General features: G+C 55.6%; 1 protein-coding gene across 6 annotated transcripts; it reads left to right on the top strand.

The window, feature by feature from the left end:
* The first annotated feature begins 4,021 nt into the window (after positions 1-4,021).
* FLCN (folliculin) lies at positions 4,022-21,163 on the top strand. Of its 6 annotated transcripts, none has more exons than XM_060134586.1 (12): positions 4,022-4,235; positions 8,359-8,631; positions 9,853-9,999; positions 11,032-11,172; positions 12,010-12,170; positions 13,756-13,847; positions 15,333-15,508; positions 16,877-16,990; positions 17,734-17,857; positions 18,868-18,999; positions 19,113-19,218; positions 19,879-21,163. In XM_060134586.1, exons 2-12 carry the CDS (start codon positions 8,383-8,385, stop codon positions 20,078-20,080), a joined length of 1,644 nt encoding a protein of 547 aa, XP_059990569.1. In that variant the 5' UTR covers positions 4,022-4,235; positions 8,359-8,382; the 3' UTR covers positions 20,081-21,163. The 6 variants fall into 6 exon arrangements, with proteins under 6 accessions (XP_059990569.1, XP_059990565.1, XP_059990566.1 ...); XM_060134582.1 differs by having other exon boundaries at positions 4,023-4,235; positions 10,951-11,172; XM_060134583.1 differs by having other exon boundaries at positions 4,023-4,235; positions 8,356-8,631; positions 10,951-11,172.
* The last annotated feature ends 110 nt before the right edge of the window (positions 21,164-21,273 follow it).

The raw sequence follows: 21,273 nt of genomic DNA, 5'->3' as shown, positions 1-21,273 counted from the left end.
CTAGATTTTTCCCCGAATAGTGATTCATTGAAACACCGCGTTATTTTGAAACTTTGATTTCCAGAGGGCCCGGTGTTTAGGGCCTGGTCCCGCGTTCACAGGGCACTCACGTGAGCCCCTCCTGTCGGGGTTGGGGAGAGGGCCCTCACTCCCGGCCCTCACACCTGCCCTCCTGTGTTCTCTTGGTTCCCGGGCTAGAGCTCTGCAAACCTAGGGAGGGAAGGAGCAGGCCCCCCTGCAGTCGGCTCAGGACCCTGGCAGGGTGCTGGGGATCCGCCTCACTGCAGCCCCCGTGTCCACGTGGCAATACAGCCCAGGAGGCAGGCCTCCCCCTTCACAAACCGTCGGGGACCCAGTTCCACTGGGCACCTCCTCCAGCCACCTACATTCTATGAATCCCTTGGGAGACTTTTTTCCCTTTTCTAATGTGTGGTTAATGGCTCTGCTACATTGTTTCTATTCAGCTGGCCAGCGGTTTCTCTCGACAGCAGTGGCTTTTGAAAATCTTGGGTCAAGATGAGTGGCCTCGTTTGTTACTAGAAGTGAGCATGAGACCCCACATGCTGAGCAGATGTTGCCTGGCACTGCCTGAGTCTCGTTTTTGAATAGTTACCAGAATCTGTTTGCGTGAATAGTTAAGATAGCCTCAGCCATTCCTTGGAGTTAATTCTCAGCAGCAGCTCCCTTTGTGAACACGTTCACTTATGAATACCTGTAGCATTTTGATGGTGCCCGAAGATGGTGAGCTTGCACCTAGGCAAGTAGGGCAGTTTCTGAGGTCCAAGGATGTAGCCTGGGGTTGGTGTTCATTAGTGGACCTACTGTTTCTCTGTGGACTCTTAAAGTGTGTCTTTTCATGGTGCTCTCAAATGTTAATAAGTACTCCAGATTAACGAGAATAACTGATCACCCTCAGAATTCAGTACTTGCGTTATATGTGTCTCTATTTGTATCGGTGCCCAGTGGGAACCCCCCCCCCCCGCCTCCCCTCAAAGGGACAGTATTCAGCTTCTAGTCTAGACTTTATTAGGTGAGTAGCTTGGTCTGCGGGGCCTCCAGTTTGAGATATACTGGTATAAGGTATTCTTTAAAGAAACATCTGGTTGCATGTTTTTGAAATGACAGTAGATGTTTTCTGAGCCAAAGAATGGTACTAAATGGGCAATAATGGAATTTTTCTGGCCTGCATGGAAGGCACCTTCTTTACTTTGTTTAGTAAGTACATCGGAATCCCAAGCAAAGCTGGATAATAGAACATTCCTGGGAAGAATCCTAACTAGCCCTAGTAACAGGATATAATGCCTGTGTCATCTAACCAGGGACAAATGCTTTTACTTTTCTAGTACATAATTTAGCAGAGGGTCTTATAAACCTCTCTTAGCTTTTTAAGCGTGGCATTCACGGGTGGACCGTCCTTGTTCACATTCCCTCCTCTGTCTATGCCAATGGTCAACTTGTGTTCTAATTCTCTTCTATTACTTGCTTTTCAAAGATGCAGTTTTGGATGTGTAAATTCTAAGTTTCTGGGTTGCAACTTGAAACAGTAGCCAATTTGTAGAAGAAAACTGTTATTTGCATGTAAGCCTGAGCAGTTGCAAAGGGCCCAGAGAAAATAAATGACAGGGTAAATCAGATACTTGTGAATGGGGAAATATGATGGCTACTCTTTATAGGCAGTTAAATTACTTAACGGTGGTGCACAAAGACAAAATCCTATCTGTATCCTGTTCTAAAATCAAAAGCTGAAACCAGAGAACTTTTGCTAATTGTAAAAGGCATTTAATAAGCCTGTATCCATAATGGACTGTTAAAGTTTATTATTAGACTAAAAAGTAGCTGCTTGGGGTTTAAGAAGCGGCTAGTATTAGATTAAAACACAAGCAAGCTATCAGTTGAATTCTAATTGGGGAGGAGAATTAATTTTTTTAAAGTTTCCTGAAAGTGCTGTGATAAAAAATGCAAAATAAACTGTAGGGTTGTTTTTTTTTATAAGAGATAATATTGGATGACTAGTAATTCTTGCCTTGCAACTGGCCGGACACCTTATACGCAGAGTTGACTGTCTAATATCCCAAAACCTCAACGTGCTATACAAGTCCTGCACGAGTTCTCCTTCTGAAATATTACCCATTACTTGCTTGCTGCCGTTCAGCAGCTGGACAGACTCCCAAACTGTTACACATATCTAAAAACCCAGGGAATGCAAGAAATGAAAGCTGAGATTATTATTTATTCTTATAACAGGGAACCTATTATAGTACCCTTAAAATAATGACATGATTAAAAGTGTTAGATCCAACTTGCCTACAAATAAAACATACCTCTTCCTTCTGAAACTGAAAACTAATTCAGGGACATGGTGGTTTTGACTCAAAGATAAAGCCCAGCTGTATTCTATAGCTACACAAGGGCATATGTTAGGGAGAGTGCACCTGAAAACCTCAAAGGACATTTTCACAGTGGGACTTTTACTTTTCTCTCTTCACTTGGCTCTGTGGTCTTGGCAACTGGCATCCGTGAAGCACCCCCTCAGTCTGGATGCTCAGCTGTCAATACATCCCCAGTAAAGCCCCTTCGTTTGGCAGTAGGAAGGCAGAAAAGCATCAAGAAATCTTTAATTCTGATTGAGCCCATTTCAGTGATGGAAAAACACGTTCTGGACTATAAATGCCAGGCAAGAGTACATCCAACACTTTTGGTAACATTTCTTAACATTCCTGTTATGGGATAGAAGCTCTGAGTTTAGCATGGTATTTCATTTAGTTGAGCATTATTGGGGATTATTGCGACCTATACTTTGTGAACATTGCTGCTGAGTTTTGATCGCCTTTCCCACTGATAAGGTGGGTTACGTTTTCTGACCTCTGACATGTCCCTTTTGTTGAATGTCCCTAAAAGTTTATCCTCTTTGAGTCAGTTTAATTAACCCTTGGTACAATTCACTAATTCAAGGAATTGCCCTGTAGTTGTTACTTTTAAACAGATCTATAGATTTATTTGAGAAAGCACCTCCAAAAGTGGTGCTGGCAAAGATATTAATGGCATAAATGGGGTCGAGCTGCCGTCGAATGCGCGTTGAGTTTTATTGAAAATGTCAGTGGTTGAATAAACCTTCCTTCACTTGGGACCTCCATTAGCCTATCATCATGGACATAAGGATAATCTGATCAAGATGGTGTCCTCCAGTGACAAACTGAGGAAGTTAATTCCTGGAATTAAAGTTACAAAATGAAAACGCAATTTTTTTTCTTGGCTTAAAACCCGACGAAACCAATGTTTCAAGAACAACTACCACTAAGAGAAAATGGGAAATAACAAGATTACAGTTGTTGGAAATGTTTTCCTTTACAAGTTGGAAAGGCACAGACATACTAGGAGGCTGCAAACATTTCTGGAACCTTTCCACTAAGGCTTTCAAAGAGCATTTGGCAAACTCAGTAAAATTCATGAGCCAGAGAGAAGCGGCCCCGCAAGTCAACCAGCGGCCCTCGGCCTCGCCCTCGGCCACGTCACATCACGCCCTGAGGGCTTTCGGACTGACCTCTAAGTACACAGGCTGAATAAAAGGCGCCCAGGTTCAAGAAGATTATCACTCGATAACTACGTTCTTTTAAAAAACGACGCGCTGCTGGGTAGGGAAGAGAGGGAGCCAGTCGCGCATGCGCACCCCACCCCGCCTTCCCCGGCGTCGCGCAGTTCGTGCGTCACCGGGCGACCGTCTCCCGCCCCGCCCCCTGCCCGCACGTTCCACCGAAGACTGGTTCCAACGGAAATTTAATGAAAACTAACGGTGAAACGAAAAGGAATTACAGCGTCATGTATAACATCGCGACGTTCTCTTTCTTTCTTCCTTCGGTGTGGACTGGGAGTCCTAGGATAGATATATTTTTCCTCAAATCTCTTTAAAAACTTTTTTTAATTAAAGCATCCTTCCCCCCTTCTGGAATGGTTTCCTCCGCCGCCCCCGCCCGCGCGGGCGGAACCACTCCGGGCTTCTCGGTGGGGGCACGGGCTGGGGCGGCGGAGGGGGTCGGGCCGCTGTTGCAGCGTTCCGCCGGACTTTGGAGCTGCCGGGCTCGTGCTGTCTTCCCGGGCTGCGAGTCTGGTGGGGCTCCGCGCGCCTCGCGGGGTGGGGGCGTCGGACAGCCCGCTCCCCCTCCTCGGCCCGGGCGGTGGTACCTCCCGGCCGAGTCACGCGCCCCGAGGCGGGCGCGGCGGATCTGTGAGGGTACACGGTGAGGAGAGCCACTTCGCGGACCCGGAGGGAGGCCGAGAGAGTGAGGAGGTGGGGAGGGCCGGAGACTCAGGAGGGGGGCGCGGCGCGACGCGACGCGACCTGGAGCTTGGAGCCAGGGCGGCTCCCCGGCCTGTCCGGTCAGTCGGGCCGCGCGGTCCAGGTTGAGGGGGGCCGAGCCCGCCGGCCGGGGAAGCCGGGCTGAGGGGCGGGGTGGCAGGGTTCGGCGACCCTGAGCTGAGGGGACGACCAGTATGGCGGGTACGGTCGGGCGCGGCCTGGTTGCGGAAGGGGTGGGTCGCGGCGGCCGGAGGCACTGGGTCCCTGCGGGGATACTTGGCAGCCCTGCGGGGGCCCTCGGAGTGCCCGGGGGACCCGGGTCTCCGAGAGGACATGCTGAGGCGCCCGGTTACCAGTGGTTGAGTGACAGTGGCGCGACGCCGCGGTACCTTCGGGTGTCACACGTCTGTTCCCCTTGCACGAGGCCGGGCCGCCGTCGGGGAGCTGCAGCGTGTGTGATGCGGGTCGAGAGCTGCCGGGCTCAGCGCATCCTTAACCTTCCGTGGTCCTCGGGCGGACCGCAGTGGGGTAGAGGGACCCGGGCCAGGGTGCACCGCGGGAGGGGGTCGTGCCCACGTCACTGTCGGCGATGGGAGGGGGCGTGGACAGGACCCTGCCTTTCAGGGTGTAATGTTGAGCCTGTGGGGCGGGGGAGGGTTTTTGCCTCTTGGTTTCTGGAAGGCTGGTTGGAAAGGAAGGACTGTTGGGCATCCGGTAGAGAGAGATTGGAATCCGAGAGTGAGTGGAGACCCGGCCTCATGCTGCCCGAGTTCGGGTGCCACGGGCCGTAGTTCCCTCCCAGGCCTGTGGGGCTCAGCTTTAGGCTAGTGCCGAGAGAGGTATTTGGACCTGTCGGAGGTCACCTGGCTGCTCGGGGCTGGAGACAGACGTTTTTCCGCGTGCGCAGGTCTGGAGAGCTAAGTTTTATCTGGGCTGTGGCACCCCTGATTCCAGTCGTCAGAACTCTTGTCAGACAGGAGTGCTTCCCATTTACAGCAAAGTAAGAGTAGCCTGTCCCACGGGAAGTAGCTTAGCAACATCACCTCTGCTCTCTCCTTTCCATGTAAGGGTGGGCCTGTGGTCGGAAGGGTTAAATGGGCATGATGTGGGTGCTGCCCCCTTATAACCAAGAGCAGGAAGGATGAGGACTTTATATTTTTAAATATCTTATGTTTTATATAGACATTTAAATATAAATATAAGTATCTGTATGACAAGGGCTCCTTTATGAAGCATGGCTGTAGACTTTGACCACAACATCGGCTTTCCGTCGCTTGCTGCTTACGAGGCAAGTGGCCTGCTGAGCCACTCAGAACCACATCCTCTGTGTGATGTTCTCACTTGAGATTGGCTGTAAGCTGCTTGCACTTTTTTTTTTCCCATGCCCACTGCTCTTAGAATTGGCTCTCATTTTTTTCCTTACCTAGAAAGCGTCAGGTCTTAGAGCTGAGGTATTGACCGCCGTTGCAGTGCCTGACTCGTTTGGAAATGGCCTTGCTGGCTGTCACCTGGGCGGGGTGGTGGCTGTGTGGTCCTGCTGGGTGTAGAGGTTCGTGTTGACATCATCCACGAGCATTCCCCTTTCTGTGGCAACAACTGTCCTCTCTCCAGGCAGCTCCTAAATTCACTTGTCTACCCCCCGTCAGTTTGGTGCCCACTGTGTGTCGGGAGCTGAGAGAGGTGGCTGGGTGTGAGCACTGCTGAGGGCCCTCTCTGAGCAGGGGGTGTGCAGGGAGAGGCTGCGCGCGCGAGGAGCGAGCCGCTGGAGGGCTGGGGGCGGCGTTCAGGGCCTTCCTCACCGGCCCTGCCCTCCTGGCCCTCTGCTGTTAGAATCTCCATGGAGCTCAAGGTCTTCCAGCTAAATGTCCTCCTGTCTTAAACTGTCTTCTGTCCCACTGCTCAGCTCCCTCCGGGAGCCCTCCGTGCCCTGGCTCGCCATGACCTCCAGCTGCCCCTCCTGTCCCCTGTCTGACCCCCAGATGTCTCCTTTGGGTTGGCCTCTGCCGCTCCTACTAGCCTGTGCGGGCAGGTGGGCGGCCCATGTCAGCTGAGTGGTTGACCGCAGACATCGATCGGGTGGTGGCAGAGCGAGCAGGCGGGTAGTGAAGTGGCTCCGAGTGCGGCCGCCAGCGGGAGGCCTCTCGAGGGCCCGTGGAGGGACCCGCCGGGCCCGGTGGGCGAGGGTGCCCCTCCCCGGGAACCGCTCCGCGGACTCCCCGCCCCCGCTGTGCGTGTTCACACTGTCTGCTGCCTTGCCTCTGTCCTCTGGGTTCAGCGTCCCAAGCAGGTGCCTCTGGCTGGCCAGGCCACGCTCAGGCCTGCGCCTGCCGACCAGGGGGTGAGCACAGAGCATGTCTGACCTTTGATTCTGTAATGGGGGCTGGCGTTCTCCAGTGGATCCTGCCGGTGTCCACTACACAGTCAGACGTCAGTAACTGAAATTGTCCTTCACTCTTTTGAGCACGGCTGTCCAAGAGAATTTTCTGTGGTGATAGAAATGTCCCTCCCACGGTCTGTGCTGTCCTTTTAAAATGGTGGCCGCGAGCCACATGTGGCTGGCGAGACAGGAAGGGGCCTCTTCATCGTCAATTCGGATCTGAGCTGCCACACGTGGCTCTTGGATGCTGTGGTCTGGAGAAGACTTGTTCCCACTTTAGCCTGGCTCCCAGGCCCTGCTGTGTCACACGTGTCACGTCGGCTGGGCGGTCACTGTCCCGCCTCTATTTCTGCACTACCTGCTGGAGCCCAGTGGACAGACGCCCCACCTTTAAGGTTTCCCCGCAGAGGGCAGTGCGCCGGCGTTCCCGCTACGCCCTCCCCGCCCTCTGCTGCCCTCCTCCGGGGCGATTTTGCTCACGTGGTCTCCGGCGTGATACTGGACTTCGCCTCACTGCCTGTCCTCCTTTGTCATCTTGACCAGCTCTTCCTCCCTCCCACGTCTGAGCTCTGGGGCCTAGGTCCCCCAGCCCTGGCTGCCCCACTCCCATCTCCCGTGGCCTGTCATCATCATCTCCACTGGAAGCTTAGTAGGCGCTGCTCTCGGCCGTCTTCTCCCATCCCCCACGACCCCCACTTCCTTCTTTGTGCTCTACAGTCCGCCCGTGAGCAGCGTCTGCATATCTATTTGGGACACACTCACGCTCTGACGGTCCTCAGCGCCTTCCCCCACCCACCCTGGCCCAGGCCAGCTCGCTTCCCTGCGTCCGCCCTGGCTCCTGCACAGTAGCCAGAACGACCTTTTAAAATAACATTCTAATTTATTGTGTTTCTCATCAGAACCCACCAAAGGTTCTCTGATCTTTGAAGAAAAGTTCAGGGTCTTACCATGGCCTAGAAGGGTCCCTAAAATCCACCTCTTGCTTGTCTTCTGCCCTCACCCCCCGGCTCTGCAGACATTCAGGCCCCGTCACGGCCTCTCCTCAGCCCCCGTGGTGCCCTCTGTTCCTTCCGCTGTCACCTGGGAGTCCTTTTGTCCGAAACTACATCCCCCCTCCTCCAGTGTTTCTCTGTCCTGGACCCCTGTCCGTGTCTCCCTAATGCGGTCACCGCACTAGAGGAAGCGGTGTGCCGTGTGTCCCTGCCCTCCTGGAAGGTAAGCTCCGTGAGGCAGCATCACATCACCTGAAACATCGCCCGGCACACGGGAGCCGCTCCACTGCTTTCCATGGAACAGATGCCCCCAGGGCGCGTGTGTGTGTGTGTGTGTGTGTGTGTGTGCGTGTGTGCGTGTGTGTGTGTGTGTGTGTGTGTGTGTGTGTGTGTCCGTCCCCATCTGCCCACCTCGTGCCCCTGCCTGCACAATCCTGACTGAAGGGTTTCTGTGTGATCCCGCATTAAGTTTCCCCTCCTCTTTGTCCTAACTCCTTGTGGACAGGGACGGTGTCTGCTTTGTGTCCCCTGCCGCCGATGCACTGCTGGCCCAGAGTGGGTGCTGGGCAGTGCTGCCTGGCTGGGTGACCTGCCTCTGCTGGACAGAAGCCCGTTGAGGACAGCAGAGGTCACTGGGCTCTGGAGCCGGCAGGTTCTGGGGCCAGCTCATGGCATTTCCCTCCTCTCCCCAGCAGGCCTGGCACAGTCTCCAGGGCGCCATGAATGCCATCGTTGCGCTCTGTCACTTCTGCGAGCTCCACGGCCCCCGCACGCTCTTCTGCACAGAGGTCCTGCACGCCCCGCTTCCGCAAGGGGCGGGGAGCGGGGACGGCCCCGGCCGGGGCGAGCACGCTGAGGAAGAGGAGGGCGGCATCCAGATGAGCAGCCGCCTCCGCGCCCACAGCCCGGCGGAAGGGGCCAGCGCGGAGTCCAGCAGCCCGGGGCCCAAGAAGTCGGACATGTGCGAGGCCAGTGTCTCCTGGGGCGTCGGGGGCGTTTCTTCTCCGCGGAGGCCGCGCGCCGTGGGCCGTGTGGTGTGCGCTTGCTGCTTTCCTTCCCTCCGGTCCTTTCCCTGCGTCCCAGCTTTAGCTTGTTCAGACCACCCTGGGCCAGCCGACGCTGGCCACCACCGTGGGGCCTGCCCTTCCGGCCTCGCCTCGCTCACTCGTGTCCACGCGCTGCCTTCTCAGCTCCCGTCCGTCAGTCTGGCGTCCTCCTCGTGGGCACCCTGCCCGCTTCGTGAGCTCTGGGGGATGAAGGTTAGGTCCCCGCACCAGGCTGCTTCTTCACGTGGAGCCCTGGGTCGGGACTGGAAATCAGGGTGGCGTTGGACCTGTCACTACAGGGTGGACAACAACCCAGCCGTGTTAGCCTCGTTCCACTGAGAAGCAGTCGCTGAGCTCGAGCTTGACTGATTCACTGTGAGGGATCGAGGGTGGGGAGCAGAGGTGGGGAGGGCCCTCTGCTGTGAACGGCCGCTGCCTGTGATGGAGAGGCAGGCAGGAAGGAGGCCTGCGCGGTGGGGGCCTTGGGGGCGGGTCCTTGAGCTGGAACGGCCTTGGGAGGCGTCCTGCATCGCCCAGGGAGGGGCTGGCTCCGGGGCCTCTGTGCGCAGTCCCAGGTTGGGGGCTGCCGCCGGGGCTCACAGCATTGGCGCCAACGTGACGGTGGCTTCAGAGGGGCAGCAGCCAGGGCCGCCGGTCCGGCCCCTTCCGCATGGCAGGGGGTCTGAGCATGTGTTCTCAGGCGGCCACGCCAGTGCCAGAGTGTGGCAGCCTCCCTTGGCACGAGGCCCTGCCAAGTGGCCGTGCCCGGATCGAGGACGGAGGCTCCGGGCCTCAGTTTTGCCTCCTGTGAGGTGGGGATTCTCCCGGTCACTGTCTCACGGTTTGCTCCTTGGATTAGGTGAGGTGATGGGTACAGAGCTCTTCAGGATCCCTGCTGCATAAGTGCCAGTAGATGAGGTCCAGTGACCTCTGTGTTCAGTAGATTCGATGCCCTCTGACGACCTTTGTGATGCATGCATCCTGACTTTCCTACTCGGGAAACACGGAAATCCTCAGTCAAGTATAACTCTAGGAGCCGGTTGTTCTTATGTGAAAACAGATTGAATTTTCTGCTTGAGATTTGCATAAGAGTCAGCAAGCATGTTGCTGGCTAACTGGTTTTCTTCCCTTTCTCGTGGGCAGGGCTGCCGGTCACTTGCAGCAGGGCATCCTGGGTACATCAGCCATGACAAGGAGACCTCGATCAAGTACGTCAGTCACCAGCACCCCAACCACCCCCAGCTCTTCAGCATCGTCCGCCAGGCCTGTGTGCGGAGCCTGAGCTGTGAGGTGAGCACCCGTGACCCGGGGCCTCTGTGAGAGTCGCTCACGTGCGCACCAGCACGCCCTGAGCAAGCTCGGTGTCGGTTACGGGAAGGAAGGCAGACGGCAGCCCGGAGACGGCCGGGCAGGTCCTGGAGTGAGTCACGTTGCACCCTGGTTCGTTGCTAACTTACCATTTTAAGCACCAGGCTTTCATTATTCGTTCTTCGTGGACGTGTTGCTAAGGTGTGAAGTGTTTGTAGGTGTGTGGCTCCCATCAGATGTCACCTTCGTGTCGTCTCTGTCACGTCAGAGCCTCAGTGCTCATCACGTGCTCTCTTAGCCGACTGAGGCGTGAGTCTGTGTTTCTAAGACGCGTGGCTGCCGTTGTCGAGTTGTCTTAGCCTCTGTGTCTTTGTCGCAGAGAGTTCACAGTCTAGTCGCTCACACTTCCTGTCACTGCCCCACTTGCTCGTCCTCACTCACTGCTGCCATGTGCTCGCCTGGCTGTGTCCCTGCCGGTGGGCAGCTGACCGTGTCTGGTGGGGTTGTGTGTAAGAGTGGGTGTGGTGTGAGCGAGACCCACGTTCTCTCCTACACATAACGTATGCAGATTTTTTATTACGTGGACTCTGCAGTGGCTGTTTTGACTTGCCAGTTCTCTGGTATGTTCCAGATGAGTGATGTTGGCAAATCTGAGCCTGGGGTAGATGTAATACTTGTATACGAGTTATTTATGACTCAAGGTAAGAAAAATTAACGAACCTACTGGTCCTTGGGTTTCATGGTAACGAACGTTCTCTTTAGGGAGTTCGGTCACCGGAGAGATGAGCAGAGTTTTCCTTTCTCATCCCTGCCCTTTCCACTCTCCCTGTAACTGATGCTGATTAATTAGCGCAGAAAGAAGAGTGAGCACGAGGGTTTGAGTGCTGCAGCGTGCAGAGGGCGGTGTCCTGCAGCGCTGTCCTTGTGTCCCAGGTGTGCCCCGGCCGCGAGGGCCCCATCTTTTTTGGGGACGAGCAGCACGGCTTTGTGTTCAGCCACACATTCTTCATCAAGGACAGCCTGGCCCGGGGCTTCCAGCGCTGGTACAGCATCATCGCCATCATGATGGACCGCATTTACCTCATCAACTCCTGGCCCTTCCTGCTGGGCAAGATCCGTGGGATCATCGACGAGCTCCAGGGCAAGGCGCTCAAGGTGGCCCCGAGGCAGGGCAGTGGGCGGGGGGAGGGAGGGCTGTGTGCGAGGGGCCAGGAGCAGGGCAGCGTTCCTGCCTGGGGGTCCCCTGGCCGCCGCGGAGTCGGAGTTGCGGCGATAGGCCCGGGGCCAGCCGGTCCTGCTGGCTTCAGTGTCTCTCTCGAGTCTGTCGTTGTCTTGCTTCTCGCTTGGCTCTGCCTTTACTGCAGTCAGAGGCCTGGTTTGATCCCCGCTGTCTCTGCTTCCTCTGACCATCATTTCAGCAGCCTGTCCACTAGTGGTGTGACAGACCTGCACCTACCATGCATCTCCAGCCACGGCCCTGCATCTCCAGGGCCGCCCAGGATAGGCCAGTGGTGCTCTGGGAACAAACAGTGCTTAAGCCCCAGCAGCGTGTTTATGTCCATCGCAGGCAAGCAGGGGTCTGCGCGCTGTGGTCAGGCTGGAGTGGTGTTGCTGCCCAGTTGCCTGCTGGGGTGCACAGGTGGGGCTGGAGGCCGGGCTCCTCTCCCCCCTCACAGGAAGTGGTCACGTGTCCCGCCCACACAGGGTCTGAGCAGCAGAAGCCCCCCGTGCCTGGAAACGGGGGTGCCTGGAAAGCGCAGATGCCCCCTGAGCCCCGTCACGTGCCGAAGAGTCGGTGTCGGGGAGGCCGCAGGAGAGACTCCTAACTGAGCCTCTTGTCAGGTGGCTTCTGATCCAGCGGGGGGACAAAGCTGTTCTCTTTGGGATGAGACCCGGGGCCCTTCTTTGCTCTTGGCCCAGAGAGCAGACTGGGGCCTGGGCTGCTGGCTGCTTTTGTCGTTAAGGGTCTTTCCCCTTCCCCTTGTGTGTCAGGTGTTTGAGGCGGAGCAGTTTGGATGCCCACAGCGTGCCCAGAGGATGAACACTGCTTTCACGCCGTTCCTGCACCAAAGGAACGGCAACGCTGCCCGCTCGCTGACGTCCTTGACGAACGATGACAGCTTGTGGGCGTGCCTGCACACCTCCTTCGCCTGGTAACCAGACTCGGTCTTCTCGTGGCCGCTGGGGCGTTGGCCGGACTGTGCCCAGCTTGGGGGGGACAGTTGCTGACAGGCCTGTGCTGTGACGCGTGAGTCCTGAACTGGGTTCAGTCCTTCTCGCCTCTGAGTGCGTGGAAGTCGCGTTAAGGTGGAGCTCCCTTCCCAGCCATAATTTGAAGGTGAAGTTCCTAGACCAAGACCAGTGGTCTCCCTTTTTGTGAGCAGCAGTGAGTACTTGTCTCGCACAGCACTTGTGAGTCAGGACTCAGACAGGGGCTGAGCTGGGCCGTTCTGGCCCTGGTCCTTAGGCGGAGCTGCTGTCGTGTGAAGGCTGGGCTCCCTCGGGGCTGGCAGGTCGGTCTGGCCGTGGGCGGGAGGCCTCTGCTCGCCACGGTCATGCGGGTGATCCAGGGAGAGCGAGGCGGGCTCTGCTGGCTCTCACGACCCAGCCTCAGCAGCACACGGGTCCTGCCTGCACCTGGTTGTTAGAAGTAGCTCAGCCTAGGCGGGAGGGGAGGACCAGGCCCCGCCGTTGGAAGGGAGGAGTACCGACAGATTTCTGGACATACTTAGAAACCACCACAGTCTGTCCTCCGGCCACAGGTTGTTTCTCTTCCTCCCACTGCAGGATATGTTCCTTCCAAAGACTCCCCAGATTCTCATTCCTGTGCAGCATCACCTAAATCAGGTCCTGGTGTGGGTGACGTTCCTCACATGTGATCCTTGAGTGCAGCCTCTGAGAACCTGCAAACTAAAGAGAAAAATATTTGTCTACCCCACCCGGCAGACAGTTCCTCTTATCTTTTAGAAATTATTATTATTTTGCGTTACACGGGCCTCTCACTGTTGTGGCCTCTCCCGTTGCGGAGCACAGGCTCCGGACGCGCAGGCCCAGTGGCCATGGCTCACGGGCCCAGCTGCTCTGCGGCATGCGGGATCCTCCCAGACCATGGCACGAACCCGTGTCCCCTGCATCGGCAGGCGGAGTCTCAACCACTGCACCACCAGGGAAGCCCCTAGGAATTATTTTAATTTGGGAAAATTTCAGACAGACCCAAAGTATAATACTACAAGGAACTTCACCCCCTCCTACTTCAGCAGTTAGCGACCTCTCACTGCTTTTTCATCTGTCCTTCACTTTTTTTTTTCTGGAATGTTTTTTAAAGCAAATCTTAGTTGTACCACTTCAACCAGAAACCCATTATCACATGCAACAGAATGGACTCATTGCTCAGCATCATACAGCCCAGTCCATGTTCACGTTTCCTGCTTTGCCTCCGAGTTGACTCTGGCATTGGGACCAGCGCACCACCACACAGGCGCGGATCGTGCCAGGCCTCTTAGTCTAGAGCAGCGCCTCGTGCGCCTCTGCCCCAACCTCCCTGCCTTTTGTTAGAGGCCTGGGCTGTGCGTCCTGTAGGAACCCCTGTGGCTGATCGAATCCTCGTGGTGGTACTCAGCTTGTTCTTTTATGCCCATGTTTTCTGTTAACCAGTCGTTAGCCCAGGAGGGTTGATTGGCTTCGGGTCTAGTTTTCCTTTTGGCGAGAACACTGCATAGGTGGCACTGTGTTTCCCAGGCTCCTGAAGGCGTGCGGCAGCCGGCTGACCGAGAAGCTCCTGGAAGGCGCGCCCACTGAGGACACCTTGGTCCAGATGGAGCAGCTGGCGGGTGAGCTGGGAGGTGCCTGTGCTGGGAGCCTCTGCCGGCGGTGGCCTGGGGTCGGCCCGTGCTTAGCTCCCCTCTCCTCCATCCCAGCAGAGAGAGCTGGTGGAGGGGGCCCCAGGAGCCGTGTCTACAAAAGCTCGCCCTTTGCTCTTCGTGGTTTTATTGTGATTTCCTGCCTCATCTTCCCTGACAGTCACGTGTAAGAGTCTGTCCGGGCAGGTTGGGAAGGACCATCCCCGGGGCTGTTGCTCTGGAGAGGTGGGTTGAGTGAGGCTTTTGTGTCCCTATCGTACAAGAAGCACTTACTCGGCCTGTCTGGATGGGGACCTACTCTCTGCTCTTCAACAGTAAAATGGTGTCCTTTAGTTGGACCCGAGGTTTTCATCAGGGCGGTGGTTCCCAAGCCTCCTGGTAACTGGGCGGCCCTCCCCAGGTTTGCAATCAGGTCTCCACATCTGGGTGTTCTACGTAACTGCCCAGGGTTGTCTGGGAGTCTGCTTTTCTTTTGGAGATGGTTGGATTTTCAGTGACATAGGTCCAGGATCTCAAATGTGGGGCGGGGTGAACGAGACTCATGATGCGTCTTGTGTGTCCTCTGTTACAACGTGCTTCTTTTTGCAAACGATTGACCTGAACAAGCTGGAGCTGTTTGGAACTTGTTCCTGTCGTCCGGTGACCTGCACCTGAGCAGGCTTCCCTGCGAAGGGGAGGGTGGGCGGGTTCATCAAGGGCAGGGCTCGCTCGGAGAAGACAGAAGCGCGGTCCACTTCCGCGCCCTCACAGTACGGTCGGCCCGGAACCATTTATCGGAGCGATGACACGTTTCTAGGTTAGTGACGGTGGCAAGGGCAGTCTGCTGGTGAGATTTATTTGCATGGAGAGCCGAGTGTGTCGGGGGAGAGGAGTGCAGGCGTGCAGTGCTCACTGTCTCGTCTTGGGTCGTATTTTGGTCACAGGGTGAGCATAGGGGTTCAGAGCACACGCTGCAGCCTGTACAGACCTGCCTTCAGCTCCGGGCTCCAAGATGTGTGTGTCCTGTGCGCACAGCAAGGCCCCTTCACTCGAGCTGTGCAGTGAGGATGCTGCATTCCTGGGGTTGTCGTGACGATGAATTCAGATAGCAGATATTCCTTTCTGTAAGACGGGGAGAGCAGTACTGACCCAGGGCAGGCGAGAGGATTAAAGGACAGAATGTGTGGACATCTTTAGGGGAGCGCCCACACACTGTTAGCGTCCTTAGCGCTGACTTGACTTTTCCAACCGGCAGTGGACAGAACATAGCAGACTGAACACTCCTGGCCCACCCCAGGACTCCAGTGGCAGCAGGTAGTGTAGACAGCTGGTCCGAACCAGAAATCAGTAGCCTTCTGGCCGGTTTAACCACGAGATGCCTTGGGCTGAAGTGATCGTGTGCAAAGACTTGCATCCAGAGAGCGAAGGAATCTAGGGACGCACATTTCGTAACTGAATTTGTTGTCTGTCTTGCAGACTTGGAAGAGGAATCGGAAAGCTGGGGCAGCTCTGAGGCTGGAGAGGAGGAGAAAGAGGGGGCCGAGGGGCGGGAGCCGACCAAGTGCCCAGCGGATTCGTCCTTGCTCTCAGACTGTGGAAACTGGCAGCCCCGAAAGCTCTCTGTCTTTAAATCCCTTCGGCACATGAGGCAGGTAGGCGGTAGAGAGGTAGAGCCCGGATCAGAAACTCAGGACAAGGGCCCCGTCCTCTCCTTCTGGCTCATCTCCATCCAGCACGCCTTTTCCTTTGGGTCTGTTGTGTTCAGGGGTGACCAGGAACCTTCTTGGTGGGTGGCTGAAGATGACAGGGGGCATCTGGGGTGTCTTAGCCCCAGGCTCAGTGAGGATGCAGGGGGTTTCTCTAAAGAAAGGCCCAACGGTTGGCTTCTCATGGTTCTCTAATCTTGTCATTCTGGAACCTTCTAAAGGAATTGAACAGCATTGTTGGTTTGCACACAGCGTAGATGCTTTGCAAATTGAAAACGGTGGCCTTTCTTACAAAGAACTGGAAACAAGCTGAACGTGCGACCCTAGGAGTTGCATCCGCGGGAGCCTGCACCGCGGGGGGGCGGGGCGGGGGCGGGGCTGCTCGCCGCACGGGAGGGCAGCGGGAGTGATCGCTAGATCACGAAGCAGGCTGGCCTTTCGTAGACCCTCTCTCTGTTTACTTTTACATTGAGCATGAATTCTATCAGAAAACAGTTATTTTTACTTTGGAAAATGAAGTAAAGCCTGGTTTACCAGCAGGTGTTCTGTGGGGCTTTGGGGTGAAAACCATTCATTTAAATCGTCCTTGATTTGGCCGCAGTCCTTGTTGATTACAGTGGGTTACAGCTAATGTGGATTACAGCTGGAGGGGATCTTGAATTCCACCGGAGGTGGGAGTCCTTGGGGGCTGGTAGGGTTTGGTAAAAGGCAGTGTCACAGCCTCCTCTTTTTTTCTGGCCATTTTCACAAGCCCTAAGACAACAGGCTGAGCTCTTCTAAAATGTCAGTGCCGCGGAGTTAATTGGAATTGATTAAAGCAGGATAAAAACAGGACAGATGAGGAAGTCACAAGCCCTAGATTGAGAGACTCACAGCCCAGAGGACATGGTTAGAGCCGGGGCTCCGGACGGGGGTCCACTCAGCGGGCGGCCCTGGGCTGCCGGCATCTGGACCGAGCTCTCCCTCGGTGCTGAAGACTCACAACCCTGGCTCTCTCTCAAGTGGTTAGGCCAAAGTTAAGGGTGTAGAGAGAGAGGGTACGTGTTGCAAAAAGCTAATACTTTATCTGCTTCAAATCTTTAAAAATAGAATTGGGGAAAAGATCTTGAAGTGTACAAGAGCCCTGGGGTCGGACCTTCAGGTGTGAGCACAGGGCCATCCCTCCTCCTGGTTTCGGGCACGTCACCCAGCCTCCCCGAGAAGATAGGTGACTTCCGCTCTCCTGCCTGTCTTCCTTCACTCTACGGAGAAAGTTTCTAGACGAACACACAAATAACTTCCTCTGGACAGAAAGCAGTGCACCGTGTTTTTCAGGTCCTGGGTGCCCCATCTTTCCGCACACTGGCCTGGCACGTCCTCATGGGGAACCAGGTGATCTGGAAAAGTAGAGACGCAGACCTTGTCCATTCAGCCTTTGAAGTTCTTCGGGTGAGAGGACCTGCGTTCCTTTGTGTTTTGTGGCAGGACGGTATTGGCCCAGTGGGCTTTTAGAAAACCTGTTAAGATGTGCCAGAGCCTCGTTGCAGAGGTTCACGCCTGAGTCTAAGACCTGTGCTTTCCTCCACTGTTAAAAATGGTATGCATCTGCGCTTTCACTGCCGAGGGCCCAGGTTCTGTCCCTGGTCAGGGAACTAAGATTCCACAGGCTGCGCAGCGCGGCCAAGAAAAAAGGTAGTCATTTTTGGCTTTCATTTCGAGCGAGGACTCTGTGCTGTCCTGACAGACTGATCGCTCTCCCATCCGCCCTTCCCCAAGCCCCGCATCCCTTTGAGAAGCCACCTGTGCCACAGAGGCGGGCCTGGGTCCCCACGTGGTCCTCTGCACAGAGCCTGATCGACGGGCTGGCTGGAGTGCACGTGTGGCGTGCTGTCTCCGTCCCACAGGTGTAGGGGGTGCCGAGGCCCAGGTCCGGCTCTAAGCGTGTGTGCATGCCAGCCGTCTGCCTGGGCCCGTGAAGGTACAAGACGAAACAATCTCTCAGACAACTTAGAATCCCTTTGGTGGGTGAGGGAAGAGATGAACGTCTGTGAAGTCGGAGAATGATGGAAGAGTTAACCCTGCAGAGCGGGCCGGGATGCGAGGGCTCTGGACCGAGCTGCAGGGGGCTCGTGGGGTGTGGGTGAGGGACTCGGGTCGGACAGCGCTCAGCTCTGGGTTGTTCCGTCCTTCAGACCATGCTGCCCGTGGGCTGTGTGCGCGTCATCCCTTACAGCAGCCAGTACGAGGAGGCCTACCGCTGCAACTTCCTGGGGCTCGGCCCCCACGTGCAGATCCCTCCCCACGTGCTGGCCTCAGGTACGTGCCGCGCGTCGGTCCGGGCTGAGCCCCTGCATGTCAGGGCTCAGAAGTGAAACCACGTGACTGGACCTCAGCTGTGGGTTTGAGGACGATGCCTGCTGGCCTCAGGCGGGAAGACCCACGTTGCAGAACCAGCTTTCCCTGTGGCGTTGGCTTCTAGTGTCTGTCTTGAAGATGGGTGAGGGTTGGGCTGGGCTGCTCACTGGGGTGTGGCTCTCTGTGGGGCAGGTCCCAGCCCTGGGCCCTGGGGCAGCTCAGGGGGCGCTGGACTGAGCCTCCGCCTCGTGGTCTTCCTTCCTCTCTGTTCTCCTGTGTTCATCTGCCTGAAATCCATCCCCGGTGCTCATCAGCTCCGTGGCCCTTGCTCTGCCCCCCTCCGCCCTCAGGACTGACTGACAAGCTTACTGCTCTAGACAGAGCCAGGAAGCTGATCGACATCCCTCATTCTTGGTCTGGGGGGGTCGGGAGTCAGTACATCCCTTTGTGGGTGCACATCCCCGCATCTGGCACGTCTAGGCCTCCTCCAGGCACATCCGTGAGAGCGGTGGGAAGGTTGATCACAGAGCTGTCACCCTCTCAGCAGCCAGGCTGGGCCATGAGTCCAAGAGGCAGTGTTCAGAACACAGGCTCTCGTCTCAGAGATGGGCTTGATATTGTTACCACCACTAGCCATGTGACCTTGTGCAAGTCACTTAGCTTCTCTGAGTCTGTTTCCCCATCTGTAAAATGGGTTGTAGCGGGGCCACTCTCCCAGGGCTGGTTGGTATTAGACCAGTGGAGGTATACACAGTAATTTGTAGTGATATAATACAGTGCGTTATTAGTTTGACTGAGTCAAAAGTGAACCCTTAACTCTTCACAAGCTACCGAAGATTTTAGGTGCCAGTGGTCAGCTCAGGCGGCTGGAGTTTTCCCCAGATGATCTGAGATGATTGGGAGCTGCAAAGGAGGGGCTTTGTCCCGGGGTGAAGAGCACTTGACGGGCAGCGTGTCTTGTGTCGCCGCAGAGTTTGCTGTGGTGGTGGAAGTGCACACGGCCGCCCGCTCCAGCCTGCAGCCGGCCGGCTGTGAGGACGAGCCGTCCCTCAGCAAGCACGAGTTTGTCGTGACCAGTGGGAGTGCTGTGGCCGCAGACCGAGGTGGGCGCCGCTGAGCAGGGCCTGCTCTCCCCCCGGCGAGCGGGCTGGGGGGCGCTGAGGCCGCCCCTGCCCTCCCCGTGCTGACCCCCCCGCCGTGCCCCGCTTGTCCCCAGCTGGCCCCACCATCCTGAGTAAAGTGGAAGCAGCTTTGACCAACCAGAATCTGTCGGTGGACGTGGTCGACCAGTGCCTCGTCTGCCTCAAGGAAGAGTGGATGAAGTAAGCGGGTGCCACCTCGGCCCCTAGAGTCTGTGCTTTCAGGGGAGGGCTGGGCTGCCGGCAGCAGGAGAAGCAGGAGCCGTGGCCAGAGACAGAGGTGAGGCCGTGGCTGCTGTGGGAGGGGGTGTGGACGAGAGATGCAGGGCTCCACCACGCGCTGACCTGGCTGGGTGCCCTGGAGCAGGTGAGCCCGCACCCCTGGGCCTCAAGCTGCTCTGTGCTCTCCAAGGGAGGCAGTTATTTTGATGCTGAGTTAACTTAAGAATTGGAAGGTCGGGGAGCAGATGTTCCCTCCTTATTAAGCAAGTTACTGTATTTCCTCCCGCCTTCTTAGTAATTTTCTGTCAAATTTAATTAGTCAAACACTGTTCTGATTTCAGACAGTACAATGGCGCTTAGGAGCCACCTGTCCCTTTTATGAATGGGAGGAACATTTGTCTTTTTAATCTCCCTGTTTGGCTGCACCAGCGTCAGCAGCGGTGGGGAAACGGGAGACCCTGGGTGTAGGCGCGAGCCGCCGCTCTGCTGTGCCGCCTCTCCTGTCTCAGTTCCCGCTGTGCCTGCCGAGCCGTTGCTGGTCTTGAAGCCGTTTAGGCCCCAGGACCAGAACTCTGCTGACGGTTCTGCGGTAGCTGAGTGTTTGGTTTTGGTCTTCTGCAGCAAAGTGAAGGTCCTCTTTAAGTTCACCAAGGTGGATAGCCGGCCCAAAGAGGACACACAGAAGCTGCTGAGCATCCTCGGGGCGTCCGAGGAGGACAACGTCAAGCTGCTCAAGTTCTGGATGACAGGCCTGAGCAAGACGTACAAGTCGCACCTCCTGTCCACGGTCCGCAGCCCCATGGCCTCAGAGCCTCGCAGCTGACCCCGTCCCGGGACACTGTGTCTGGGTGGGCCTCCTGGGACGCGGTGACGTCCGTCCTTGCCGCGGAGCTCGGACACAGGTCTGTGATGGCGTTCTCAGGCTGTCCTCCCGTTTCCAAACTGCTGGCATGAAGCTGTTTCCTAGTAAGGAGTGGAAACTGTTGGGGCTGAACTTTGCCCTCTGTGTGGGATGCGGGCCTGGTGTAGTTCTTGGCACCATCCCACAAGCTATTTGAAATGCTCCAGCCCTGAAGGGGGCAGTGAGAGACTTGTGACAGTTAGTCCCCTGCATTCGTGCACCCCTGGGAGAGAAGAGCGTGAGGAAGGTGTGCAGCTCGTGCCTCTCGTGGGTGCTGATCTCAGAATTTACAGGGAAACGTGTCGGGCCAGCTCCGCCTGGGGTATCTTAGCCGCAATGTCATACCCTCTCTTGAGGTTGAACCTTTCTGTTCTCAAGTTCAGCAAGGGTTTTCCAGGTAGTGCATGCATATGTGAGTTTTGTGAATTTTCAGGTTATGTTCTGATCTGTAGTCATTGTTAGTAATCTGGTTTTAAGTTAGGGCTCTGGGAATGCCTTTTGGGGTGGAGTGGATGTTTTCCTCCTCTTTGGATCATCTGGAATTCGTGTTCTGAAGTTACCTGACGACCAAGTCTTCTGGCCGTGCTCTTCTGTGGTTGCTTTGAAATTACCCTGTAGCTTGAGGACGAGCCCTGATCTTTTTTACACAAAGAGGATACTTTGTTGAAATGTCAGATGGAGTCGTTTGGCTGGCCTGGCTCACTGGATGTGGAGTTGAGAAGCCCATCATAGTTTTATTCCATATCACTTTGCCCTCTATTGCTTCTTTAAACGTTTACATTTGGCTGCAGTTAAGTTTCAGAGTATGGTAGTTTAAGACTGGTTCATCGCCCTTGTGTACACTTTTAATAAGGATTCATGGTTTGGAAGGATTTTCCGGTAATTTTGCTGATTTGTTTATAGTTTTTTGTGTTTAATTTATATTTAACAGGAAGACCATGTTTATATGACTAGGTATCTGTATCATGCAAGAACATTGAAATAATAAAGATATATTTTTATAAACTGTTGACTACATGGTTTTATTGGTTTGATACCTCAGATTTTCTTGGGATCAGTCATAGAAAATAATATGTTTAAAGTAACACCAGTGATGTAACTATTTTGGAACTCTA

This window comes from Lagenorhynchus albirostris, chromosome 20, assembly GCF_949774975.1.
Source record: "Lagenorhynchus albirostris chromosome 20, mLagAlb1.1, whole genome shotgun sequence".
NCBI classification, from domain to species: Eukaryota; Metazoa; Chordata; class Mammalia; order Artiodactyla; family Delphinidae; genus Lagenorhynchus; species Lagenorhynchus albirostris.
This window is presented reverse-complemented; position numbering and strand designations above follow the sequence as displayed.

Coding starts and splice junctions, on each gene's coding strand:
- FLCN (XM_060134582.1), top strand. CDS start 8,383: ATGAATGCCATCGTTGCGCTCTGTCACTTCTGCGAGCTCCACGGCCCC. Junction 10,000..10,950: donor TGCGGAGCCTGAGCTGTGAG/GTGAGCACCCGT, acceptor CTTGTGTCCCAG/GTGTGCCCCGGCCGCGAGGG. Junction 12,171..13,755: donor CTGCACACCTCCTTCGCCTG/GTAACCAGACTC, acceptor TGTGTTTCCCAG/GCTCCTGAAGGCGTGCGGCA.